General features: G+C 43.9%; 1 protein-coding gene across 1 annotated transcript; it reads left to right on the top strand.

Moving 5' to 3' along the window:
- Positions 1–787: 787 nt before the first annotated feature.
- On the top strand, positions 788–27478 carry CMTR1 (cap methyltransferase 1). The gene is made up of 24 exons (XM_032684443.1): positions 788–1042; positions 2575–2719; positions 6108–6250; positions 8558–8716; positions 9109–9201; positions 9932–10003; positions 11230–11324; positions 11429–11501; positions 11680–11878; positions 12613–12731; positions 12984–13080; positions 14317–14449; positions 15638–15817; positions 16229–16285; positions 17263–17320; positions 17968–18036; positions 18212–18343; positions 18852–18974; positions 19689–19780; positions 20401–20469; positions 21841–21888; positions 22468–22580; positions 23125–23233; positions 24990–27478. Exons 2-24 carry the CDS (start codon positions 2590–2592, stop codon positions 25120–25122), a joined length of 2496 nt encoding a protein of 831 aa, XP_032540334.1. The 5' UTR covers positions 788–1042; positions 2575–2589; the 3' UTR covers positions 25123–27478.
- Positions 27479–27727: the final 249 nt, after the last annotated feature.

The following is a 27727-nucleotide window of genomic DNA, read 5'->3' as shown; positions in this document are numbered from 1 at the left end:
TCAAGTAGGATTGTCCTATCCCTTGGTGTTACCATGTTTGCTTTGGTTTTTGAGACTAAGGATTCAGGCCTGTGTGCTGAGCTGTATGTCCCCAGGTTTACAGCTTAATGCAAAGTACAAGGCAGCTCATGGAATCACATAATCAGTTTGGTTGGAAAAGACCTCTGAGATCATCGAGTCCAACCTTTGACCTAACACCACCCTGCCAACCAGACCATAGCACTGAGTGCCATGAACAGCCTTTCCTTAAACACCTCCAGGGGCGGTGACTCCACCACCTCCCTGGGCAGTCCGTTTCAATGTCTAATCACCCTTTCTGTGAAGAAATTCCTCCTGATGCCCAACCTAAACCTCCCCTGGCGCAGGTCGAGGCCATGTCCTCTTGTCCTGTCTCTAGCTGCCGGGGAGAAGAGGCTGACCTCACCTGGCTACAACCTCCTTTCGGGTAGTTATAGAGAGTGACGAGGTCACCCCTGAACCTCCTCCAGGATGAACAACCCCAGCTCCGGATACGACACACGATAGACACACGTTTACCCATCCAACATATTCTAAAAAAAAAAATAAAAATAGTATCTGGCACTTTACATCTAATCCCGGTACACTCACACCACCTCCGGGGCTGCCCCCGGCCCGCCTGCGGGATCGGGGGGTGCGTCACTGCCGCGCGCCGGCGGGCCGGGCAGGCCCCGCGCGAGGGGCGGGGCGGAGGCGGGGCCAGCGCCGCGTCCGAGCGGGGAAACGAAAGCGACAGCGGCGCAGGAGCGGCGGCCTCGCGTCCTCCCCCCGCCGCGTTCTACAAGCCGGAGCCCTCCGGAGCCCGCCCCCGCCGGTGCTGCCGCCACTGTCCCCCGCTCCAGCGCAGCGCTGCCCGCGGGCCCCGGCCGTGTGCGAGTCAGCGCGGGGCGCGGCCGCCAGCGGTTCCCGCGGGCTCCCTCCCCCCGGGGGACCCCGCGGCTCGGCCCCGGCACCGGGGGCTGCGGTGCGGGCGGTGCGGTGAGGGTCCGGAGAAGAGCAGCAGAACTGGTGAAGGGTCTGGAGGGTAAGTGCTGTGAGGAGTGGCTGGGGGTGTTCAATCTGGAGAAAAGGAGGCTCGGGGGGACTTTATTGCTGTCTACAAGTACCTGAGAGAAGGTTGTAGCCAGGTGGGGTCGGCCTCTTCTCCCAACGAGCAGGCGACAGGAGGAGAAGACATGACCTCAGGTTGCACCAGGGGAGGTTTAGGTTGGACATCAGGAGGAGTCTCTTAACAGAAAGGGTGATATGACATTGGAATAGGCTGCCCGGGGAGGTGCTGGAGTCGCATTCCCTGGAGGTGTTTAAGGAAAGACTGGATGTGGCACTTGTTGCCGTGGTCTGGTTCACACGGTGCTGTTCGGCCGTAGGTTGGACTCGATGATCTTAGAGGTCTTTTCCAACCTAATTGATTCTGTGGTTCTGTGCGAGGCCGGCTGGGAGCGCCCCGCGGGCACATCGGTGGTGCAGCGGAGGGCCTCCCGACGGACGGGGTGTCTCTGACTTTGCCCTTAATTTTGCATGGTTTGAAATCTGTCGGGAAGGCAGATGCGGTGAGCGACCCTTAGTGGGGTTCTCTAGAGGGAGCTGTCGGGGGTAAACTAAGAGCATGTTAGCCTAATTAGAGACTATCTCAGAAAAAATAGAAAATGGCCAGTTTGTTAGAAGCAGGGGAAAAAGCAAAACCCTAAATTGAGGCAAGAGCAGATAAAGGTGAGTTGTCTGTAACAGAATTTCTTGTAGAATGGAAAAGATTTTCTAGCCATAGTGCAGTGAGGTTATGGGATCATTTTGCAGTCAGGATTGTGGGGATGAATAAAGCTTTTGGCCTTAAACTGCCCTGTATGTGCTTGTGGAAATAAGTTAGATAACAGAGGGTTTGAATTGGTGACCTGGGGCACCGTTTCTAGCCCAATGTTCCTATGTAGAATAATAAACACCAATAGGGGTTTAATTGTTTGGTTTTTTTTTTTTTTGTTCAATAACAGGGAGGTTTTAGCTAGTGTGCTAAATGTTTCTGCCTTTTAATTTTCACCTGCTTTCCTGTTTCTTGGTTCTTGTACTCTGCAGGCCTTCCCAGCTGGCTTCTATTAACTCCGTCTTAAGCATTTGTTTTTTCTCTGGGTTTCTGTGAAATTTATCAGCCACACTTAGAAGGTTCTTATCTCGCCAGTGATTTCTGGTGAAAAACACACCCCCATCCCCAACTGGAGCACACGTGTTTAATAATGTTCTGTTACAAAAGTCATGTAGGAAAGCTCCTTTATTAATTAACATTTCCAGAGGTGAAGTCAGAGTTGTTCAGAGTCTCTTGTGAGAAACTGGTTCCCCCTTGCACATTCTCCATTAGATTGATCTTTCATTTTACTCAGCCACACCAAAGAATGTATCTTTGATTCAGTAGTAGTAATAATCAACTGCCATGTATTTAAGTTATCTAAATAAATTTGAGAAGCATAACACCGAGCAGTCCATAAAATGGTCTATGTCACTATGCTGCTGTACCTTACAGAAAGTTAATTTGCTTAATGTTTGCCAAGTGTGATTATCTTCTTTCAGCATTTCAGCAAAAAAATGAAGAGAAGGACAGAACCCGAGTTTAGCAGCCCCCAAAATAAGCAGAAGAAGAGGCTGGAAGACTTGGGATTAACCCTCAGTTCTACTTCAGATGATGAAAATCAATTTAGTAATCATACTACTCAAGGTAAGATTGGAGATTTGGTATATGTTGCTGCAGGAAATCTAAGTAATAACTAGGAGTTAAACCTACATCTCTTAAAATCCTAATTGATAGCCTGCACTTCAAGAGGATGCTCTCTCTTTAGAAAAAAAATACATTATTTCTTGTCACAGCCTTGAATTGGTGTGATTTTTTTTTAAGCTTTTTTAAAATCTCATGTAAACATTTTGATCTGGGAATTGTATGAATTCAGATGTAGAAAATCGAGTTTGAGGTAGATGATGTGTGCACCATCCAAAGCTTAAAGATTCTTGTAATATATGAGCAGCATTGATCTTTTAAGTCCCAGCAGCTATTTCTGGTTTGGAGACTCTCAGTAGTGAGGAGTTATGAATATTGTACCATAAAGAACCATTGCAGTCTTAATTTTGTTTAAAAAATAGAAAGAAATTGTTAATCTTACCATATTTTTGCAGATGGGAGAAATTGAGGTGAATACAAAGGGGCAGGTGGATTTAGGCTCCTATGTTGTAGCACCATTTCTTTTGCTGGCTCAGTGTGATTTTTTGGGGGAAAGAGAGGAGTTGTGAGAGCTCACAGGTGTTTCATTTCAGAAAGAAAATCTGTTTCAGAGTTAACTAATTGCCTGCTTTTTGTTGGAGTGTGCTTTCTCACCTGGAGCTTGGGGTATACCAAAGATGAGGCGAGTGCTCCACACAATTGGTATCGCTGTTGCAGGATGCTTTAAACTCTCTCAGGATGGTACTTCAGGTTGCCTCCCAGTCATGCCTGCTGCTTCTGAGTCTTGGGATTTCCTGTGGTATTGAAGTGTTAGTGAGGAAGGGCCTGAACACATGAAGAAGCCTTCCTCTGGTGAAAATGGAAAGGGATGTGTATGGGAGATAAGTGGGTCGGTCTGCAAGTAGCTGCAGTTGCAAGGTATTGTGTGTGTACCTGGTTGGCAAGGCCCCAGGTGAGTGAGGAGGTCAGAGGTGCAGGTTGTGAGAGCTGGGGTAGGGAATGCTCTGTGCACTCAGGGCTCAGCTAAACAACTCAAACCAAAGTTTTTTTCATTTTTTTCCCCCCTTTTGATTAATGAGTTCATAAATGGGTCAAAACAGGCTGTGACCCTTAGTGTTTAAGAAACAAGTTGATACAGTTCTAGAACAAGGTCTTAGATAGCATAAATTGTTTAATAGCTCATTACACCCATTGTGGTTTCCAGGTAAAGAAGGGAGTTCAGGGGAAAGAACTGATTTGAGGTCTGATCTCAGCTGAGCACGGCCTAGCAAATATTAAAAACAAGAAGAGTTGTGAACAGACTTCCTTAAGACTTAGTAGTGGCTATTGTGTTTAAGGCACATTATGGATCTCTGGAAAATAAGACACAGCTCAAAAGCAGGTAGCAAAGTTAATTGAAGCTGTATGTTGAAGAAGCAGAATGCTGTAACTGACCCTAGAGCAAAAGTCCTTTGTGAGCCTGTTCTTAGCTATGAACTTTGTGAAGGAAAGAGAAATGTAGCATGTGTGACAGATGTTTGAAAATGAAGATGGGTGTAGAATGTTGCAAACGCAAGTTGAATTGTAGCCTTCCTTCTCTGAGCTGAAAGCCTCTAAGGTTGATACTGTAAAACTCTAGTGTAGTAGTTATGTGGGGACACAAGTCCTGACTCTTAAAAACTGCTAGTTCAGCAACAAGTTCTGAGGACGCATTGAAAGGATTTTTTTAACTACAGTCATATATTTCACGGTGGTATCATTCATTTTCACTTCATTTTTTTTGTAATGGCCTTTTTTTGCTAATTTTTCAGCTATTTCCTGTTGCTTCACTGATGCTCAGTTTTCCAGAACAGGAAAATAGAGAGATCTGTAAGTTGAGAGAGAAATAGTCTGATTTTTCTTACATTAGACAAACGTAAGAGAAGTTCAGTCCTTTTTAGGTGATTATAATGTCTCTTTTTTTTAACACATCTGTGGAGCTAAATAATTCCCTTTTAAGTGATACACGGAAAAAGATCAACTCTTCTAACAATTTTCTGCTTTATCTCTGGGCAGCTTTTGTAGATCAACTTCTCCTAGTTGTACAAACACAGAATGATTTCTAGTGCTTGGCTAACAAGGGATGCTCAAGAGGCACAGATCCAGTGCAGAGTGTGGCTGTACTTGCTGTGGATTGCTGCTCCTGTGGTCTGTATGGTCAGTCCCACAGCATTAGCTGTAGTATGACTGATGAGGTGCTAGGCAAATTTCAGAAGGAAACTTGTGCCATTGCTTTATCCTCATAGTGAAGGATTATTACCACAAGAGAAATGGAAGGACTTGCTGAGTTTTAGGGCCTCCCTCGTCACCCACCTGGTGCAGAGCAGGCTGAGAGAAATTATGACACTACCATGATTTCTGCCCAGATCCCAGTTATGTCCAGCCCAAAGCAAATAGGTTTGGGCATCTCACAACTATAGAGCTCAGCGAGGACTGTACAGGTCATGCAGACCGAGGTTCCTCCTGACTAGATCCAAAGGTGAAAATGGGCATAGACAGAGCTTCATTGCCTAGTGCCCATGAAGGCTCTGACACATCAGTTTCAGGTGACTTTCAGGTGACAAAAGTTTATTTTGAGTGAATGGTGGTACTTATTACCTTGATTGAACCACTGACTTGGTTGTGTTCCCACCCATGGCAGTGGGGGTGGAACTAGATGTTCTTTAAGGTCCCTTCCAACCCCTTAATGTGATTTTAAGTTCGTCCTCAAACCTTTGTTTCTGTCAGAATATTTTAAAAAAGATTGATGTCTTCTGATCTTTTCTTTTCCTTGAGTTTGTATGTATTGGTAAACTCTAGAGGTAAAAAGCTGTCTCAGTTGCTGTAGTGAACTTGTGGATCCTTGCTACTGAAGTGGGTAGTGGGGCTCAAAGTTTAAATTTCTCTTCTTTCTGCAGTGTTAGGGATGCATTTATACTTGTAATTAGATAGGATACAGAGGAAAATTCAGCATGTTTCATCAAGGTGTAACTGTCATTATTCTCAGGAGAGAATCCCTGAGGACCTTCTCAATTTCTCAGGATCATTGCAAAGGTCAGGCACACCACAGTACTATCATGGTTATGCTGTGGCTGCTCTACTGCTGTGATGGGATTTGCCCAGCCCTTTGTGGGGCCTGGAATCCTTTGGCTCAGAGAGGCTATGTGGGTCCTTGAGACAAAGGGGCAGATAACCAGGTGTTGGTTCCACAGGGTATTTTATATTACACCTGTGTGCTTCCCATAGCACGTTTGAGGTACTGAAATGTCCTCCAAGTGTGTGTTGAGAGGATTTAATGAGTCACACTGCATTCTAATGTAGTTACTGAGGTGTCTGTCTGCCATTTTATTTTTATTTTCATTCTCACTTTTCTCACTTTTTCATTTTTTTTCAGAGTCTTCCAGTAGCAGCAGTGGATCTGACAGTGAGAGCGATGAAAAAAGACCAGTCTTCAGCAATGAGTTCAAACAAGACTCTCTTGTGGAGGGTACTTCATCTCGCTACTCGATGTATAACAGTGTATCCCAAAAGCTCATGGTAGGTCCACATAGTTTTGGACTGAACTATAAGAAACTGATGAGTGCAAAGTGAAAGGATTGCTTTGTTGTAAGATATTTTGATTCTGATCCTCTTCAGAGCACGGTTCTCTGCATCTTTGAGCCATCTACTAGCAGCAGGTGGGGGAGGCTGAGAAAGCTTGGCTTAAGAGGGTCTGTTAAAAAAGAAAGTTGATTCGTGTTTGAGTCCTTAGAGCAGGGAGGTGAATGAGAAGGGAAGGATCACTGGGTCAGGCAGTTTGCTGAACTTCAAAAAGAAGTCCTACCATGTGTTATTTTGCAATGCTTCAGCTAAAAAATGCCTTGTAAGAAAGGCCCTAGCAAATTCTGTGGTTGACATTAATTTGTTTGGTCTTGAAGGCTGGCTGGTATACTCTTGTATTATTACCTCATTAATTAAGTTATTTCTTTTTCTTTCAAGTCATACCACTCTGCTTTATGTAGGGCTGGAAATTTCTCAGAAAGGCAGGGAATTGTGAAGGGTAACAACTGTGACAACTAAACTTCGACAGTGGTCAGCCACCCCTTGATTACACAGTGTTAGCATGGAAGAAGAAAATGCTTTTAGAAAGTTCTAAGAAATGGTAGCCTATCTCTGTCTCATGGTAGTCCTAAATCTGATAACTTGTTCCTGAGTTTGAGGCAACAGTGGGCTGTAGAGGAGTGGAGTCTCCTGATGCATCCTTATTTCCTGATGCAAACTTAGTCACCATGGTGTCGTGAGTATCTCATAATCATGAAAGAACAGAGAAAGAAAAATGTTGATTTCCAAGGGCAGCGGAGAAGATGAGATGTATAGTTGTGTGTTACTTCAAACATGACAGAAAGTTTGGGACTCACTGGGGGCCTAAATGTGGGTCTCCCTTTGTTCTGTGCTGGTGCTGTACTCGGTCTTTCTGTGGTGGTAGACCAGCTTGTACCTGCCTTTGCCAAGTTACAAGTTCAGTGTTCTGCTAGAAGCTGGGAAGAGCTAGTTGCTACTAGGGGTGGGAACAGGGAGGTACTGCTTCTCAAGGATGTGGAATGCTGCTGATGAGCAGGATCATAGCTCTACATGAAAAAAGAACTTTCTTGCTGAATTCAAAACTCAGTGGGATCCAGAGACTGAGTTGCTGATTGTGCCTCTCTGTAGTTAAATCGTGTTGCTGGTCATTCGGACTCTGTCCATGTGCATTTTTGGCACTGGGCAGCAGTTTGCTGATTCTAGAGCAAGACTGTCTTTGGAGAGTTCTCTCCTGAGCCAATTAAGAAGTGTGCTTTCAGTTGCCACAATACAGAAGCTTTTACTACTAAATCTGGGAGGCTTTTATTTGTAAGACCTCATAAATTTGAATATAAAGATTGATATCAAATGAAACCAAGTGTGGTTGAATGATTTGGCAGCATTAGGTAAGTAAAAGTAAAATGGTCCTTAGCTGCTAGATTTTCAAAATTCTGTCCTCAGAAAACTGGTATAACAGATTTGGTGACTGTGACATTTGGTGTACATAATTCAAGGCCTGATTCAGAGACAGGTAGCAAAGGCAATGGGAAAACACCATGGCAGATATTCTTGTGTTGTTTCTTATACAGATTGGTAATAAACAATGTTTTTGTTGCTTCTCACAGGAAGGAGTATATGGATAGCATTCAAAGTGAAACAGTCATTAAGTCTTCTATTTACTTACTGTCTTGTAGATGCATACTGGAAGATGTGAAATTGAATGCATCCCTGATTTTTGTTCTTATTCTCTTTTTGCTATAATTTACTAAGAGAAAAACCAGAAACACTGGCAGTTAATGAACATAGTTCTTTTAACCTGAGAGATGGGGATGTGTTTCGGGAGCAGTGTGTCTTGCATTCCTCCTCTGACCATTAGGTGAAGTTTTAGCTGATGCTTGAAATGCGTATGAGTGTATGTTCACAAAAAAGAATATCATCACAACATGAATTTTTTCCTGCACCAACATCTTTTTTTTTTACGAACCTTCCATGCTTACTGAACACTGTGGTGAATGGCTCCAGACTCCTCACTGCTTCTCCCTCTGAGCAGGCTGTTGCCGCATTACTGAACCTTTTGTAATTTGTTGTCATCTCAAACAGCATTCTTCAGATCTAGTTTTTTTGTGTCTTGCCTCAGTGAAGTGAACTCACTATTAAGTCCTGAAAGCCACAACTGAGATTAAAAATGCTCAATGCCTTCAAGTCACTTCGGGGTAATGTGCCATTTCCTGTCTGACTTCAGTCGTAGTACATAAATTTGAATCCACTTGCTTCACTGTGTTGTTCCCTTTGGTTTCTTTATAGGCCAAGATGGGCTTCCGGGAAGGAGAAGGTCTGGGAAAATATGGCCAAGGCAGGAAGGATATTGTTGAGGCCTCCAATCAGAAGGGAAGGAGAGGCTTTGGGCTGACCCTCAAAGGATTTGATGGGGAGCTCAATATTGATTGGCAGGATGAGCCAGAGGTATGTACTTTCTGTTTTGTTCTGTTTCCCATTTATGTTACTGTGTTCAGCAAGAACTGGGAGAAAGGATGCGTGGGGTTTTTTTGGCAACTGTCTCTTTTCCAGTGTCTCTCAACTGTACTTTGAGAGTATTAGACTCTTGCTTTGTCTTGATTGTCAGACTCGGGGGTTTTTTTATGGTGGAGGTGTTTGGTTTTAGGTTGGTTTTTTTTAATTTTAAAAATAAACAAGTAAGACACATTTTAGTCTAGGAGGAGAAAACTATGGTTGACCCTAAAATCATGGCATAACCCTTTATGCTAAGATTGGGAGGCAAACATTTGGGGGGCAATTTGTTTTTATATTTTACTTGTGAAAACATCTTTGGCTCTTCCCACAACTTGTGGTTGCAGCCTAGTGCTTACGAGAAGGTGGACTGGTGTCCCGAGTGTACCACGGAGATCCCAGATGCCCAGGAGCTGAAGGAGTGGATGACTGTGGGGAAGGTAATTTTTTTATATCTTGGTAGTTACCAGCCTAAGACAAAGCAGGGCTACCCAGCCTGAAACAATTGCCATGTCAAATAGTTCCAGAATAGCCTAGGTTGGGAGCAATCGCATGAGACTGCTAGTGCAGCTTCCTGCTTAAAGCAGAGCCAACTAGGTCAGGTTGCTGAAGGCCTTGTTTGGTTGAGTTCTGAGTATCTCCAAGGATGAAAACTTTCACAACCTGTTTGAGTATCTGCTTCAGTGTGTGATAACCCAGTCGACAAAAGAAAATTTCTGTATGGCTAACTGATATTTTTTATGTGGCTCCTGCCCATTGTTTCTTGTCCTATTGCTGTACATCTCTAGGAGTCTGTGTTAGTCTTTTCTGTTTCCTGCCATTAAGTACAGCAGTAGGATCTCCCTTTCTCTGTTCTGAACAAACTGTTCTGTCAGTCTCTTCTTGTACAGCAGGTGCTTCTGCACCCTTTTCATCTTTGGTGGTCCTTTTCCTGGTTTTGCCCCAATATGTCTGTCTTGTACTAGGGAACGCTGAACTGAATGCAGTATTCCACATGTGGCCTTAAGATGTGTAAGAGAGGAGAATAATTCCTCAGCCTGATTGCCAAACTTTTGCTAATACAGCCTAGTATGTGGTTGGCAGCCTTCATGCGTTACTGATACATGCTGCATTCTGAGCTGACTGATACCATGTTTGCTAATTGCTATCTGTGTTCTTGTCCTGTTCCAGAGGAAGATGGTGATTGAAGATGAAACAGAGTTCTGTAATGAAGAGCTTTTACGTAGTGTCCTGCAGTGCAAGGTGAGTCCCCTTTTTAGAGAGGAACTGAAGTTTTGGGGAAGTAAGTACAGTAAATATTTGGAGAGGATTGAGTAGTTAACTTAGGTGATTGGCTAGTGCTCAGAATGTCCTCTTTCACCTTCATGTCACTGGTTTGACTTAGCATCCTGGTTTTTACTGTGTCTTTAGCAATCTGTTTTGAACGTCAGCATTCTAAGAGACTGTCTTGGTTTAACTCCAGTTGGCAGCTAAACCTCATGCAGCTGCTCACTCGCTCCCCCACCAACAGGATCAGGGAGAAAATCAGAAGGGTAAAAGTGAGAACTTTTGGGTTGAGATAAAGACAGTTTAACAAGTAAAGCAAAAGCTACTCAGTGCAAGGAAAGCAAAACAAGGAATTAATTTACTACTTCCCATGGGCAGGCAGTTGTTCAGCCATCTCCAGGAGAGCAGGACCCCAATAGATGTAATGGTTACTTGGGAAGACAAAAGTCATAACTCTGAATGTCCCTCCTTTCTCCTTCTCCCCCCTGCCTTATATACTGAGCATGATGCCATATGGTATAAAATATCTATTTGGACAGTTGGGGTCAACTGTCCTGGCTGTGTCCCCTCCAAACTCCACAAAAGTGCACCCCCAACTCACTCGTTGATAGGGCAGTAGGAGAAGCAGGAAAGGCCTTGATGCTGTTCGAGTACTGCTCAGCAACAGCAAAACCACCTCTATTATCAACACTGTTTCCATCACAAATCTAAAATATATCTCCATACTAACTACTGTGAAGGAAATTATCCCAGCCAAAACTAGCACAGGAATGATTGAAAATAGTTCAACTGAAAGACTGAAGGCTTGAATAAGCTGAGGAAATAAGCTCCTTTTCTTGTGTGTTCCATCTGCCATCCTAGATTTTATCATGCTCTTGTAAATTGTGGTAGAGTGTGAGTGTGTGTATATGTGTGAAAGAATACTTTAGACTGGGACTGCTTTTGAGGTGGCTAACCACATTATCAGGCTCTGGAGCTGTCAATACAGAATTCTTCAGTGTTGCTAAATTTGCATAAGAGCTGAGGTGGCTTAGAAGAAGAGCAAATATTATTATGTGATGGAAAAATGTTTTGTATTAGTGAACCAAAGCCTGCATGGAGTTTACTGTCTAAGGAGAGGATATGAGGATAGGAAATACTCATGCCTACCTATCCCTCCAGCCTGTGCCAGGTCCAGCTGAACTTTGTTTCTGTTTGTGTAGAGTGTATTTGATGAGCTGGATGGAGAAGAAATGCGTCGAGCTCGAACAAGGTCTAACCCCTATGAGATGATCCGTGGAGCTTTCTTTCTGAACAGGTTTGTAGAACATTTGGTATTGTAGTCCCTTTCCCATTTATGTCCACTTTCAGCTGTGGGAGCCAAGGATGCAACTTACAAGGGCCCTGTTTATGTGTTCGCAGGGCTGCAATGAAGATGGCAAATATGGACCATGTCTTTGACTACATGTTTACAAACCCTAAGGACTACAATGGGGTGAGTGCCTCTGGCTTTCAAACAGCAGTGCTTTCTCAGAGAATTTAGAAGGTGGGAACAAAGGAGAATCTGTAGGATACTAGCTGGCAAAACAGGTGCTCGAAAGACTTCTCTGAGTAGTGCAGTTTATGGTGTATATGCTATGGGTTGGTAGAATTTCCTCAATTTCCTCTTTCAGGTGCCTTTGATAAAGGAGTATGATGCAGAGCTGCTCTACTTTGCTGATGTGTGTGCTGGTCCTGGAGGCTTCTCTGAATATGTCTTATGGAGGCGGAAGTGGCATGCAAAAGGATTTGGCATGACCTTGAAAGGACCTAATGATTTTAAACTGGAGGATTTTTATTCTGCTTCCAGTGAGCTCTTTGAACCTTATTATGGTATGTAGTGCGTGCATGAGTGTTATCTGATGTTTTTGCTTATACTGCAGCCTCTGCATTAGTAACAGGGCTGGTATTGATACCAGCATGGGGATCTAGGAGAAGTCTAGGGAACAAGTTTGAAAAGTAGAAGGGGGCGGCCATCAGGGAAAGGGGGTTGAAATTGGAGAGCTTGCATAGCAAGTCATATTTTTGCACTTATTTCCCTTTCTCTATTCGCTTTATAAACTTGTTCACAGGGTTTTTTTGTGGTTGCTTTTTTAAAGTCCAGATTATATTGTGTTTGGAAATTAGTATTGTGTTTGTTTGGAATGATTGGACTTTTTATTAGAAGGTTGCAAATGCACAAGGTAAATAATTTTATATCTGTAATAACATGTTTTTAATGGGTGAGCAGTGCAGTGACATTGAATCTTACGTTTTTAGTAGGTTCAGCTATGTGTCGTTCCTACTTGGATGAGAATATTATGTTGCCTTGAGGCTAATGTACTACTCATCATTTGAGCATGGTTATTATATGGCTTCGTTTTGGCCTGACCACACAATCTGAATAATTTTCGTAAATTAAAAAGCATCTTTGGTTGAAAACAAGAGAATGTGTTAATGCTCATTGGCCTATCAGGGTTTTGTAATTTCTGACTAAATGTTGCCTGAGTACAGTAGATCATCTGCGCATACCGATCTTCAGTTTGTGCTTGCAAACATGTTAGTGATCATCTCCTTTTTCCCCTTAGGAGAAGGAGGGATTGATGGAGATGGAGACATCACTCGATCAGAGAACATTACTGCTTTCCAGAATTTTGTTTTGGACAACACTGATCACAAGGGAGTGCATTTCTTAATGGCTGATGGGGTTGGTCAATTTCTTTTTCTTCCTGCACTAAGGACCAAAACTGATACCTCAGTCTGCATATTGTAGGGTATTTGACATGTATCTGTAGCTATGATGTGAAATACTTCAAGGTTTGCCATTAAAATTCCTGGTAGCAGTTCTTTTACCTTGAAGAAACAGAAGTTATCATTATTCCATGATTTATCTCTGCAGAATCCTTTGTTTGACTAGCAGATTTGTGGAGATACTGATTGCATGCTATGTGCTTTGCAGGGTTTCTCGGTGGAGGGTCAGGAGAATCTGCAAGAAATCCTAAGCAAACAGCTCATGCTTTGCCAGTTCCTTACAGCGCTGTCCATTGTCCGGACAGGTATGTTTTATCCATTAATCTTTTCCTCCTTCTCTGAGGTGTGGGTGGCACTAGGTGTGGAAGGTTGCTGTACAATTTTTATTAATGTGCCTTGAAGTCTGCTCTGCAGTGAGGCTAAGTTGCACAGAATTGAATGTGTATGCATACATCCTGAGATGGTTGTCACAAAGCTAAGAGAACTGATCAGAAAAATAAGATTTTCTGTGTTTATTTTGCTTTTAATTAAAAGCATGAGGTAAAATGCATTAGTTTAAACCTCTTAATTTGTTAGGTTATGTACCTGTCTTGGGCTCAGGTCACTAGTGTGATAACTGGACAGTATATCTGAGTTTTATGGCACTAGCTGGACTAGGTGCTTCCTGAATATGCTAGCTGATTAGAACAGAGTCTTTATCCAGTTCATCCTTTTCTCTACCATGTGGCTTTTCTCCTTTAAATTTGCCATCTGTGTGATCAGAACAAGATAATGTCTCACCTTGTCTTAGCTGTACCTCATTGTTGCTAAATGACAGACATTACAACTGTATCTGTTTTGGATGGCTCCTCTCTTCCAGTGAGTTTAGTTAGCCTTTGGCACTGATGCAGGAGACAAATGGTAACATAATGATCATTTTTATCTTGTACCTGGTGTGTAGAAGTACCTGAGGCAACGATCTGCTTAGCAGTAGTCTCAAATGTGATATGGTAAAAGGGGCAGCCTTTCAGTCTTTCCTACCTGGGTAGATAATAGTTCTGTAAAACTGCCTGCGTTTTGCTTGGGGAAATTGGGAATCTTGTTTGAAGGTGAGGGGCAACATAGACTCTTTTTGTCTCTAGTTGGCAAGTTATTCTGTTTAGGTAACATCTTAGTCTTTTCCTCCAGCCTGAGGTTCCTTGTTGCACATACCAGAGCCCCTTTTCAATTAAGGGCCCTGGCATAGCATGCTGCCATGCCACAGGGCACAACTTGTGCCTGGAAGGGAAGTACAGGGGTAGATAGAAGGTTTGCTTGTGAGACAGCCTACATATCGATTTGATTCTGGTCAAGGGAATGCTCTTCTCTCTTTGCTTCAGAGACATGGGGAAGATGTTTCATTAAGCCTTGCTGGTGCACTTCATAAATGTGTTCTAGATGCTGTTTAGTTCTACAGAAACACTATTAGTAGTTCTGCAGAAGAGAAAGTTTTTGAGGTGTCTGGTATCTTCTTGTTTTCTTATAATCTGCTGGTTTTGATGTACTTCCTCTTTGTTTTCCAGGAGGACATTTTGTCTGCAAAACCTTTGACCTGTTTACTCCATTCAGTGTGGGACTTGTTTATCTGCTGTATTGTTGCTTTGAGAAACTCTGCATCTTTAAACCTGTGACAAGCCGCCCTGCTAACTCGGAGAGGTAAGATTCTTGAGCATGAGGGACTACTAAAGAAACTAAATACGGTGATAAATGGATTTGGGTAAGCCTAGTGGAAGCTTTGTGGTGTGCCTCAATTGGCAACTGCCTTGGAGAAGGAAGCATTTCAGATGTTCAGCAAATTATGACAAGGTAAAAATGATATTTGTGAAATTGCCCTTATGGAAAGAAAGCTGTGGTAGTGGATATGTAACAAATTCTGTTTTGTGTGAAACAACTACGGTTTCAATGAAGCCAGAGTGTATATGAGAGGCTGGACGTGAGGTGACAACGTGTGCTCACAGCCCAGAAAGCCAGTGGTATCCTGGGCTGCATCAAAAGCAGTGTGGCCAACAGGTCCAGGGAGGTGATTCTGCCCCTCTACTCTGCTCTTGTGAGACCCCACCTGGAGCAGTACATCCAACTCTGGGGTCCTCAGCACAGGAGGGACATTAACCTTGGATGCTGGAGCGAGTCCAGAGGGCCACCAAGATGATTAGAGGGATGGAGTACCACCTCTCCTACAAGGAAAGGCTGAGAGAATTGGGATTGTTCAGCCTGGAAAAGAGACAGCTTAGGGACCTAACTGGGGCCTCTCAGTACCTCAAGGGAGCCTAGAAGAAAGGTGGAGAGAGATGTTTTACATGTAGTGATATGACAAAACGTAATGCATTCAAAGTAAAAGAGGGTAGGTTTAAGCTAGATACTAGAAGGAAGCTCTTTGCTATGAGGGTGGTGAGGCACTGGAACAGGTTGCCCAGAGAAGCTGTCGATTCCCCATCCCTGGAGGTGTTCAAGACCAGGCTGGATGGGGCTTTAAGCAGCCTGATCTAGTGAAAGGTGTCCCCTACCCATGGCAGTGGAGTTGGAACTAGGTGATCTTTAAGGTCCCTTCCAATGCGAACCATTCTATGATATATGTGTTTTTCTTTGTACCTGTCAAGTTTAGCAGAATTGATTTATTACTTGAGGGAGATCTGTGGGTGTTGTCCATAAGGTTGCATTTCCCAGTCTATCCAGTGCATAGAAAACATCATGATTTTGTGATAGGTGAGATTGCACCTTCCTGGGGATATCCAGGAGGAAGGAATTCCTGGAATTTGGGAAACTGTCCTTATAACGGGAGTGTGGCAGAAAAGTTGGCTCTGTGGAAGAACTGAACCCACATGATGTTGCTGCCTTGCTCTGCAGGTATGTGATTTGCAAAGGATTGAAGTCAGGGATTGATGACGTGCGGGACTACCTCTTCACAGTGAACATCAGGCTCAACCAGCTGCGCAACTCTGACGTGGATGTGAATCTTATTGTCCCACTGAATGTGATCAAAGACAACCAGGATTTCTACAATTACATCGTCCAGTCCAATGAAAAGTGAGTGCCTGTGGGTGATGAGAGCTGCTGGCTCTAGGCAGGTTAACCAGCATGGCTTTCAGCTGTAACTTCTTGTGCTCATGGAGATACTTGTTGATGCTGCCGCACTGCTCTGCTTTTGCTCCCTGAGGGGCTGAGCAGAGCAGAGGGACTCTGTGCAGACAGAAATGCTGTATTAATGTTAGTGACTGTTTGGCCTCTGAGTACTCTGTAGAAAAGAAAGGAGGGTAGTGCCTAATTCATTCCAGTGATCTTCCTGTCAGTTTGAAACACGTTGGTAAAGATCCCTCACTGCTCTGAGGATCAGACTGGCTTCCCCCTATTGTCCCAGCGCTCTTTCTTGTTTTGAACAGTAGAACAATCTTGGTGGTGATAATTTGCTCTCTGAATGAAACTTTTCTTCTCTTTTAGCCACTGCAAAGTTCAGATAAAGGCACTAGCCAAAATTCGTGCTTTTGTTCAAGACACGTGAGTATATTCCTCTGGCTTTTTGCGAGGATGGAATTAACCCACTATAAATTAATTGCTTGGCCCTTCTTTAATATGCTCTTGATTTGAGCTGGTGCTTGTCTTGGTCTTTGGAGCCAGGAAAGTGAATAGTGCTTTTAGGAAGCTCAGTTTGTGTCTCTGCCTGAGTTATTTGCAGAAACGTGTGGGTGGCTGGAGGAGTCCTGAAAATTGATGGTCTGTTATCACCCTTGTTGAGAAGGCTTCTTCTATGCATTGCATGATTTCCAGTTACCATAAGTGAGCTTGCTTCTTAGCAGGAGTGTAAAAGCAGAAAAGTAACTCCCAGCTGGTATGTTCAATTCAGCAGTAGCCATCTAAGTTGAGCGTGGTTCATAGCTGTTCATTTTCCAGGGGCAATTGAAAGCATTTAACTTACATACCTAGAATTACTTAAAGTTTATGAAGTTAATTTCTTGCATAAAACTAAAGCCATTGCAGTGTTTTCCTGCCATGACTTTTCTGTTCCAGTGTTACTTAGAGATAATATATGGTAGAAAGTTGAGTGAGTGTGGTAATTAGGAGTTATCCAAGAGTTAATCCTAACATTGATGCTGGTTTTTGTGTGGCCTTTAGCAGGTTTTCACTGCTATTCTTAAGTAGGGCTGTATACCCAGCTCTTAGAGACTCACATAAGTTCATATTAATACGTAACTTCTTGAAAATATTTATACCCAGTGGTACTTCCATGGAACGGAGTGGTAGCTGCTAATCAGCAGTGCAGGCCATGAAATAAAGCTAAACACAGGGACTGGAAGTGGGTGGAGGGTGGGGAAGGAAGGCATCATTCCTCTTTTGTATGATCTGTTGTGGAGCAGTGCATGTTTGTCATTCCCAAGTCAGAGGCTGAAAGATCCAAGTGCTATAGGGCTGGGATATATAAGGCTTGCAAGATGAAGGAGGTTTCACCATCTCAACAGTCTGCTGTCTTTCTTTAGGACACTGATTGAGCCACGGCAGGCTGAAATACGGAAGGAGTGTCTCCAGCTATGGGGGGTAAGTGAGCTGTCAAGCAGGGCACTTGTGCAAGTGTCCTTGCTGTGGTGAAACAGGAGTGGAACTGCAGTACAGACAGGACTTTTAGCCAGAGGTTTAATATATTGTCTTGTAGGAAAGTCGGAGGCCATTCCAAGCTGTTTATGTAATGAAACAGGATGTCCCTGATTTATTGCGTATGGCTTAACCAGGCAGGCTCCTTTGCTGCAGTTCAGAATATTTCATTGTATGTGGAGTGAACTCAGCATCTGGATCTCAAGCAGCAGAGCTCTCCAGAAGGTCTTGTTTTATGAGTCTGCAGTTTCTGTTTCCCGAGCTGTTGACTGTGGTGGAGCCATCGATCTGGCAGTCAGTTTCACAGGCTAATTGTATGTCTTCAGTGAAAGCGTATTTCATCAAAACATGCATGAAATCAAAGGTTTAGGCTATATCTTTCTGAAGTTGCCTGTTGGTTTCTGGGAGATGTGGTATGCCTACATTAAATTTACAGACATGAGACCTTTTAGATGCTGTATGATGTCTCTTCAACTGGAATCCCAAGAGCAGGAGTTTTGGGGGCTGGATGTTCTGTCATGTATTGAAACAAGTGTTCCTATAAATGTGCCAAAGAATAACGCTTACCATCAGTTGTTTGGATTTGCTTTCAGATTCCTGATCAGGCTCGTGTTGCTCCTTCATCTTCAGATCCCAAGTCCAAGTTCTTTGAGCTGATCCAGGTGAGACCTTGCCCATAAGCTAGTTTTGAGTCCTTTCATACTAATCTAACTTCTTTCCCATTGGAATGAAGAGATGAAGAAGCTAGTTCTGGATTATCGTTTCATGTAGAAGTTGTGTTTACCTACCTGTTGATGTAATATATCTAATTTGCCTTTTCCATACTTTGTTCTTTAGGGCACAGACATTGATACCTTCAGTTACAAACCCACTCCTCTGAATTCCAGCACACTGGAGAAAATGCGCCAAGTGTTAGATTACCGGTGTATGGTATCTGGAAGCGAGCAGAAGTTCCTCTTGGGTTTAGGGGTAAGTGCTAAGGACAGTCTGGAAGTTTTGCTGGTTCATTTAAATGGTATTATTTTGCCTTGCAGTTTCAGCCTATCCTTTCCTGTGCTCAGATGCTTAAAAGAATCCCCATCAACAGCATCTGAGACTGCCAGTTATATTTCTTTCTCCTGACGTCACTGCTTTTCACACTTATTGACTCTGTTTTTGTAATCTCAGCCTACATAGAGACCTGCACTCCTGCTAGTGTCTCTAATTATCTTCACTGTTCTTTTAAAGGTTCTATTTCTGTTCTTTATACAGGTTCTTTATACAGGTATGAAAAGTCACTGGCAGATTAGAATCAGTGTTTTTGTTCCTTTGCTGTAGAGATTAAAGTTCTTCCTTAAAACTTCTGACAAAGAAACTGCCTGTGACAGCTTAGGACAAAAAGATTCTCTGAGGGTGCTCTGCAGTTAGCCAGAGGTCTCTCCTCCACCCCTGTCCTCATGAAGCTTTGGCTGAATTTGACTCTGACTTCTACACACAGAAATCACAGATCTACACCTGGGGTGGTCGCCAGTCAGATCGCTGGACAAAGCTGGATTTGAAAACTGAGCTGCCACGAGATACTCTTCTGTCTGTGGAGATTGTTCATGAGCTGAAAGGAGAGGTAGGAGCCTATTCTCTTGCTTACCAAGTGGCTGCAAATACAAAGAGGAGTTTTGCCTATTCTCTGTAAGATACTGCAGAGTAATTGTTCCATCTGTGCCGGGTCTAAAGGTTTTTTTTGGTATATGATCTTTAGAGTAACTATATTGGATGAAGTTTCTTCTTTCTGTCCAGTGCTAGAGATATGAACTTTTCACATTGTTTTGCAAACACTTTGGACCTGACGTTGCTGTTCCATGTAGAGCAGCATATGGCATTGACAACATGACTTCATGTGTCTGTGGCTCTTCGGGTACATAACTGCTCAGTAGTGATTGCAGGCTGTGGGGAAAAGATTCTCATGGTATGTTCACAGTGTAAGGCAGAAACTCTCAGCTGCCTGGGACTTTGCCTGTCCTCTGGTACCTCAGATGAGGATGCTATAGTGCACTGGGCTTTGTGCTGTGGTACCTGATAAGCACAGAGAGCTGGTGACGGCAGCTGTGGTACCGCCCTCTATTCCTCCCCTTAGACTGAACTGGGTATTTGAGTTATACCAGTTCTTGGAGGATGGCATGTTACTGTATAATGGGCAGCAGGAAATTTGTGTGCTTCTAATATCTGGGAAAGGTGCTTTCTTGATAGAAAAGAGTGATTTCATATCAAAAAATGAGCTATATATCAAAGTTGAAATATCACCAGTCTGAGTAGTAAATCTCTGTATTGCCCTCCTTAGGGGAAAGCCCAGCGAAAAATCAGTGCCATCCACATCCTTGATGTCTTGGTGCTGAATGGCAATGATGTTCGAACACAACATTTCAACCAGAGGTATGTGGGATCTGGAGAAGCTTTCTTTTTTTCTACTTGAGGAGTGACTGGGAAACAGTGTTCACCCAAAAAACAAAATGCTGAGCACAGGGAGACAAGTGCATTCAGCTGAAACGGTGCTATAAAGATGAACTGTGAATGAAGCTGCTCTGAAGTGAAGTGCTTATAGCCTTTTCCAGCTGTATCTTCTCTGTGTATGAGGGCAGGTCTAGCTCCTTCCTTAGTCTGGGTTGAACCAGCCACAGCTGGGGTAAACTGAGCATTCTGGGAATATGAATGAGCATAGCTGATAACTGGCTGAGGGAGAAGGAACAAGCCCCTCTGTTTCCTTAGGGACATGATGTCTCTGCTAGTCCTACTATCCTGCTGATGTATCAATGCATTCAACAGTGTGTGAGCCTGTGGAGTAAACTATGGTGACTCGTTCCTAATGGGTAATAGCCAGTATCACTGGGCACTGAACTGGGAGGGTGGGGTGAAAAAAGTCTTGCTCAGACTCATTTGGCTGGCAGTGGAGGCAATCTCTATGTGTTTAGTCAGTTATTCTGCTGAAACTGTTACCTATCCACTGTGCCAAAGCTCTCATTAAATTGCTGGGTTCTCCTTCCATTTTCATTCAGGATTCGGCTGGCAGAGAAGTTTGTTAAAGCTGTTTCTAAACCAAGTCGACCAGATATGAACCCCATCCGGTGAGTGACGACTCCTTACCTCAGCCTGGCATGCTTTGGTGTCAGTGTGTTGAAGGATGAAGATAAGGAGCTGAAGGGGAGTTAAATTTCAAACTGACATTGATAGTTCTGTTTATATTCTTTGGAAAGAGGCTAAAAGCTCTTTAAATATCTAAGGTAATTATTGTTAGAGGAGAAGTTGTGCCCTCATTTCAAATGTCAAACAGCGATATTTTCCTTGTAGGTGAATTGGCTGGTGCTGATTTCAGGTATGTGCAATAGCAGGTCTAGCACCCAGTTAGCTTAGTTGTTGCAAAGGATTCTATGCTGACTGCTAGTAGATGAAGTACTGACCAGCATTTAGCAGGGCAAGACTTTAGTTACAACGCCAAGAAAGTTCCTGACAATGGGCTTCAGCTTTGATTGTCTCCTGACCTTCCATTTCATTGATTCTGCTGCGGTAGAGCATAAGAGCATTGCTGTGCTGGGCATCAGATAGGTATTATGGACAAAACAGCTTCTCTTTCAGAAGCTAGAAGTGCAGCAATGTTAGGAAAGAATCTGGAGGCAGGGAAAGAGAATGTTCTTTTTGGTAGCTTAATGAAAGATAATGAGTGGGATCTCAGACTCAAGACAGTTGTAGTATTTGGAGGAGCTTAAAGTGTTGGGGAGGGCTGAAAGTGAAGTGAGAAGGAGAGCTGTGGAAATGGATTGTAGAGGGGTCCTTTGCTGTTCTTGTGGAAAGGTGTTAAAGGTGTTCCAGCTATGCTCTTCGAAGCCTGATGCTTGTAGCAGTATATGGGAAATGGGTGGTTGGGGTGTCAGATTAGAGGCAGTGCTTTTGAAACTTAATGATTGTTTTTCTCTATCTCAGAATGACAAAACCAGTTTGTAATGATGGAATGATCTTTACTGATTTAAAAAAAAAAGGCAAACCAAAACTGTTTTTACCTCATGGTAATTAAGGAGTCTGTGGCATCCTTGAGGATAATAACAGTGAAGATCAGGTTGTTTAATACTGTGAGGCCAGAAGCCGCCTGAGACTGATCTTGGTGAATTTGTCTGATGGGAAAACAAAAGCACCTGACTTTCACTGTTCTAACTCTTCTTTATACTCAACCTGAAGTAAAAACGCACAGCTTCCTTACCAGCAAGGATGCTCATATGCTGCTTATAGCAACCCAACCATGAGCATGCAGGTGTCAGGTTTTCTCAAGCCAGGAAGAATTAGCCACTGAAGCGTAAGAATGAGGAGAAGGGTGAACCTCAGTCGTGCCTGACTACCTCATGCTGTACAAAATCAACCATTTGTCTGCTCCCTGTAGCTGGAACAGGAAAAAAAAAGTTAATTTTTTTTTTTTTTTAAATCATGCTTTTGTCTTTTCCTCCCAGGGTGAAGGAAGTATACAGATTGGAGGAAATGGAGAAGATTTTTGTGAGGTAAGCAACTGGTGCAAATGAAACTCAGGTTATCAGCCAGTGGTGCACAGGAATTGAAGGGACGTGCTCATCTGCGCTAGAGGAGTCCTGGACCAAGAGCTGTTAGAGCTCATTCAGCTGGTAGCTGCTGTTCCTGAGATGCTGCTGCCTCAGAGCATCATTCTGCTGCGTTCTAATGCTGTAGATGTGACCAGGGCACTTTAAAACAGCTGGAGTAGCAACAGTGCTGGAGTTTGTGTGCAGCAGTATCAGTGGATTCTCACTGACTTGAAAGATCAAGAGTTCATACTTGAATTGGGAACTGTATTTGGATTAATTATGGTAGTTCATCACAAATTCTTCATCCCAATACTCATATTTGCAACCTGACCTAGGCAGGTCTGGCTGATTTCTCTAGCCCTGTGTGGGAAGGCAAGAGACTGAATTCTCCAGGGTGTGATGATTTGGTCCTGTCCTGTGCAGTGCTGTCAGTTCACACTGTGACTCTCTAGAGAGGGTGTGCAAGTGGTGCATTGTGTGCAAGGGAGTGGTAAAGGAAGAAACAGGCAACCTCTATCACTGCCTTCTCTCAACATTTAGGTTAGAGATGAAAGTCATCAAGAGTTCAGGGGGAATGCCCCGGCTGTCCTACACTGGCCGAGATGACCGGCACTTTGTGCCCACAGGACTCTGCATCGTACGGACTATGAATGGTAGGAAGAGACAGTCCTCACTCTTACTCAGCTTTTCTTTGCCTCTCCAAGTAAAAAGTATTCACCAGGCTTGTTCCTGTTGTAACTTGGTAGAAAATTAATGGGAATATTCCAATGGCTAGAGATTACTGTTTGCATGTAATGAGGGTAGCTTGGATTTGGATAAGGGTTAGGGTATATTTATATGATAGGTTTTTCTGTTGTGGGTTGATTGGCTATTGTGTGGGTAATTCCATTTATTTACATGACTGATTATTTTTTTTAGTGAGAGAATTTTTCATCAAGATGTTTTCTAGAGTCATGGTACATGGAAATATCCAATTTGGAATGTCAACTTTTAAATGCAGGGAGAAGGGATTTTTCTCAGTGAGTAGAGAACAGCTTGGGAAGCAGGACACCTTGGGGGGAGGAAAGGAAAAAGGAGTAACAGAAAGATCACAATTATTCTTATAGATTCTTCCTTCTTGCTGGTTCTGTATGTGTATTTATACTGTGCTTTTTTCCTCCCTTTCATTTTCTGTCTGATCCCTGTGACTTTTACTAGATCCCTGGACAATGGCATATAGCAAAAACTTCAAGAGGAAATTCTTCTTCAACAAAATGACCAATGTAGCGACATATAGCCTCCCTTCTGAAGCCATTGCACCCTTTCAGTGAGTATGAGCCAGAGCTGAGGCTGTGGAAGGAAAGCTGCGTGTCTGCGTGTCTGCGTGCGCCTTGGTATTTGGAAGGGAATTCAGGAGTGCTGTGTTCTTGCAGTGCAAGTGCAGCTTGGTCACCAGCAGGGTGTGCTGCAGGAGCTGGCATCTTCTCAGACTTTCAGGAAACTGCCGATCTGGAATCCTCGATTTTGTGATTAATGGCTATGAATAACAAACGTCTCACAACTTTGTTTTCCTGTCTGCAGCAGAGTACAGGTTACTGAGCCTCCTGCACACAGGGAAGTAGAAATTGAGCCCAGCAACTGTAGTTTGCTGTATCTCTGTATTTTAACGTGCTTGGTTGGAAGTTGCTAATTTAAAAGCAAATCCCAGTTCGTTTAACCCAGGCTCTGGAATAAGCTGTGGGAAACTGGGAGCTTTCTTAAGGTGGGGAGAGAGAGAGAGAAGGGGAGAAAAGCAGTAGCTCCTTGGGAAAGGATGGCGTGGCTTGCCATGGGACATTAACACTGGCTCTTGAACCCCATCTGACTACTAGGCTAAGGCCATTACTTAAATACAGCAAATCTGTCTGTGACACCTCAGGGCACCTCAGACACTCCCCACATGAGTGGAGATGTTCTGCCCTCAGGTAGTCTCAAGAGATGCCCTCTACCACAGTTACCCAAGACTGTGCCTCTGAGCAAGAGCTTGGTGTGAAACAGGGCTCCTGATTTTCTCCCTATGAATCTCCTTACCTACCTTACAGCAGTGGTCTCAAGAATCCTGAAGCTTTCCTTAGTGGGGTGAATGGAAAACGGGCTTAAAAAGCAGAGGCACATGATGCCTTTTCCCTCTGTGTGTCAGGATGGGTTTAGTTCTGCCTTTGTACTGGAAATAGACCAGCAAGAACCTGCAGGAATGGCTGAGGAGGTAGAGGGAGTGCTTGTGTGGGACTCTAGAAGGGATGTGTTTTGTTTGTGTTGTGGTTAGTGAGTACTAATGTCTATAATTAGCCATTGACATGTGCTCTTGTCGCTGTGCTAGTACTGCTTTGTTAGAACAGAAGCACTAAATAAGCTATGAATATTAAGTGTCAGTAATTGTACAAATCTAAAGGCTGCTGTGTTGGCAGTAATTAGCAGCTCTGATTTCATTATGGCTGGGACTATGTTGATGCAGTGAGGGAGGGCTGTGCTTGATGGGTGGAGTGGGAGATGGCTGTAGGACTAGAACTGTCAGCAGCCAAGCTGAACTCTGTTATTTCACACGAGGGGGAAGAGGGGATGATCCTAGCTGCTTTGGCATAAGTGGGAAGTGCTGTTTGTTTGCAAAGCTCCATAGGACAGATATTACTGATTATAGTAGGTTCGTGGTGAGTGATTAGGTTGCTGCTCCTGGCAGGCTTTCTAAATTCTTCATTAAGGCCTTTCCATTGCCTGCTATGACAGTTTCATTCTCTGAAAAACATGGGGGGAGGTAAGTTTTTTTCCCTAATGTCCTGACTCCTTCCAGCAAATACTGAACTGAATTCAAGTGAAGCTAAAATTAAGAAGTTTGTTTTTGTGGAAATCTTTCAGGCTTGGCACTTGCTGTACTTTGGGAGCTGTAGAGTTTGTAAGGTGAATGAATGCACCAGTCTTTTCTAAGGCACTTGTTTAGAGTATTTATCTGTGGCTCCCATTGTAAGGGCAGCTGTTTCTGGATAGGATGAAACTCTTTTCCTTTCTCTCCCCTGCCAAACTAATCTTTCTCTCCTCTCTGCCCACAGCATCTGCCATTACAGCCGCCTCTTCTGGGAGTGGGGGGAAGGTGTCAAAGTGCACGACTCTCAGAAAAGACAAGATCCAGAGAAGCTGTCAAAAGAGGCTGTCCTGTCTTTCATCCAAGCGCACTACCCCTAACCCTGCTCCCTTGAGGGTGCAGGGGGAGTCTGAGCCCAGCTTGGATTCCTCAGGGACTGATGAGACTGGGGAGGCTCCACAACTTCTATCCTGGTCTTCTCCAGAGCTGATTTCCTGGAGGTGATCGAACTAGGGAGTGGTATGCAGAAGGCACAGGATGAGGCCCTACCTTGGCAGTGTATATAGAGTACAGCCCAGGTAGTACCTGCTGCTGGAGTACCCATGGTGACTCCTGGAGCCAAGGCCTAATGCCCTTTTGTCCTGCCCTACTGCATGCATGAGGCCAAGGGGCTGGCAGCTTTCTTTGCTCCTGCTCAAACATTCAGCAAGGTTTGTGGAGCTCTGTGTGTGCCAGAACTTTCCAAGCTTGTGCTTCTCTGGCAGTATGGGAAGGAGCAGAGATGTTTTGATGGCAGAGCTTGGCAACTGCACGTTGAAGCAGCCCTGCGTTGTTCCTGGCAGCTATGTCTCCTTGGCCTTGTCAAAGGCCTACACTGCCCACTGGAGGGTGTTAACTCCTTGGGGAATGCTAGCTGTGGGACACAAGTTATGTATCCTTGTTGTCTCCAACATTTCTGTTTATCAAGGCACTCAGTTGGCCTGGCAATTCTTACATGATGGTATCCTGTTGGACAAATGCCAGTGCAGATGATGAGTAGAGCTCCTGGCACACGTCTGAAGTGGTCAGTGCCAGGGCTTTCTCAGACCTCTAGAAACTGCTGTGACAAGGATTTCCCCTCTCTAGGTTAGTGACTGATCCCAAACCAGCAGCCTAGGGTTAATTTGTGAACATGTACCGTGGTTGGTGTACGTGCGTCATGGTACTTCTGAGACCAAGGTGCTTTGGTTCTGGGTACTCAACACCATTACCCAGTTCTTCAGGGAGAAAAGCTGATGTGGGAGGGAAGACACTGGAAGGCTGGGATGCTGGAGTCTTTGGAAGAACTTATGGGGATGCCTGACTTAATTAAAAAGACCCAGGGCTTCAGTAAAAAGGGATCTTGACTTTGACCATGTTGGTTAATTGGAAGAAATCTTGTCCCCTGACTGTACCCCCTGGCAAGGTAACCAGACTTTCTTTTTTAAATGTCAAAGTGGCTTTGAAACCCTTTGAATCTCATTTGGCTGTGGAACTGCATCTGGGGTGAAGGCATAGAGCTGTGAAACTCTCAGCATGGTATTTGTGTCCAGACTTCTCCATGCACTTCTGTGCCAGGCTCAAAGTTGGCTTCTGTTGCATGTTTTACCTTCACTTCTGGCTTCCATGGCACTTTGCCAGGTCTTCCACGTAAATCAGAAGATAACACATAGTTGAATGCTTTTGACCAAGCAGCAAAATTGCCCTTTTTTTTTTGTTTGGTGTTTTGTTTTGTTTCTTTTTTTTTGTTTTGTTTGTTCTTGTTTTTAAACACAGATTGGCAGTAGGGAGAAAACTGATTTAGGTCTGAAGTGTGCCTTAAGGAAAGCTATAGTTTTAGAATCTATAGCATTTATTAGGGTTTTTTTCTCCACAAGCATACATATGATTTGAACAAGCTTGTGTAGCAAAACAGAAATTTTCACTTAGATACAGGTCTATCAAAGCAGTTGAAGGACTGCAGGCTGTTAATGCTTCCTCTTGCTGACCTGGAGACCCCCCTCTGCTCTCAAACATCAGTAAAACACTATCAAGCAAGTGGTGGCCCTTCCTCCAAAAGAACAAAAGTGTTTCACTGGTACCTTTTGTCTTGGCACAAGCACTTCCACAAGGAACAAGGAGGAATCTCTCCCACTGGGCAGTGAAGCACCTCCAACTGTGTGGTGTCCGGGCCTGTGTACAGTTGGCTTTTTAACCCAACCAGTAATTGAGTTCTGGCACTTGTGTACACTGCCTTGAGGCTGCTCCAGTGCCAGCAGAGCATGCTGCTCCCTCTGCCAGGTTCCTTCCCTGAGTGTTGTACCCTCCACTCAGGGCTTTGACTTCCGTGGGCTGGCAGACAGAGGGGTAACTAAGAGGGACACTAGGGTGAGTGTAGGCCTCTGAGGGTACAAGAATGCCTGGTCAGCCTGCAGGCTAGCTTTTATGAACAGATACTTTGTTTACTCAGTTGTCTCCAGCTCCTCATTTAAATTTGCTTTTATTTTTGATGCACTGAACCTTGATTCCAAATCTCCCTTCAAGAAGGCAAGCTTGAGCCACCGTGCTACTTGCTTCCCTGCTGAGGGATTATGTTGGGAAGGGGTGGGTGAGTAAGGTCTTGCTGAAGGGAATGTTATGTATGTTAATTGCACAGTGTATTATTAGGCTTTGTATCATTTTGTGTTGATTTCTCTGCTTTCATTGTCTCTATTACCAATACAGCCCCTTTAGTTCACAGGAGTGCTTGTTTACTTTGCTTCCCCACAAAATTCTGGCTAGCAGTGTGTGTCAATGTGGTGACAGAGATATGCCTTGCAGAGTTAAATTTTCAAGGCAGTCCCTTCTAAAGGCTTTCTGCCAAGTTAGAGCATGCTGAGGGCTACTTACTGTATGTCCCTGCATAAGAATGAGGGGACTACAGGGGACAGTCTCCAGTGCTCCTCTGCAGCATGCTAGGCTGCTTTTCCTCTCAAAGGAAGTAGATTC

This window comes from Chiroxiphia lanceolata, chromosome 3 (genome assembly GCF_009829145.1).
Source record: "Chiroxiphia lanceolata isolate bChiLan1 chromosome 3, bChiLan1.pri, whole genome shotgun sequence".
NCBI classification, from domain to species: Eukaryota; Metazoa; Chordata; class Aves; order Passeriformes; family Pipridae; genus Chiroxiphia; species Chiroxiphia lanceolata.
Note: the sequence above shows the minus strand (reverse complement) of the source record. Positions and strands in the feature narration are given on the sequence as shown.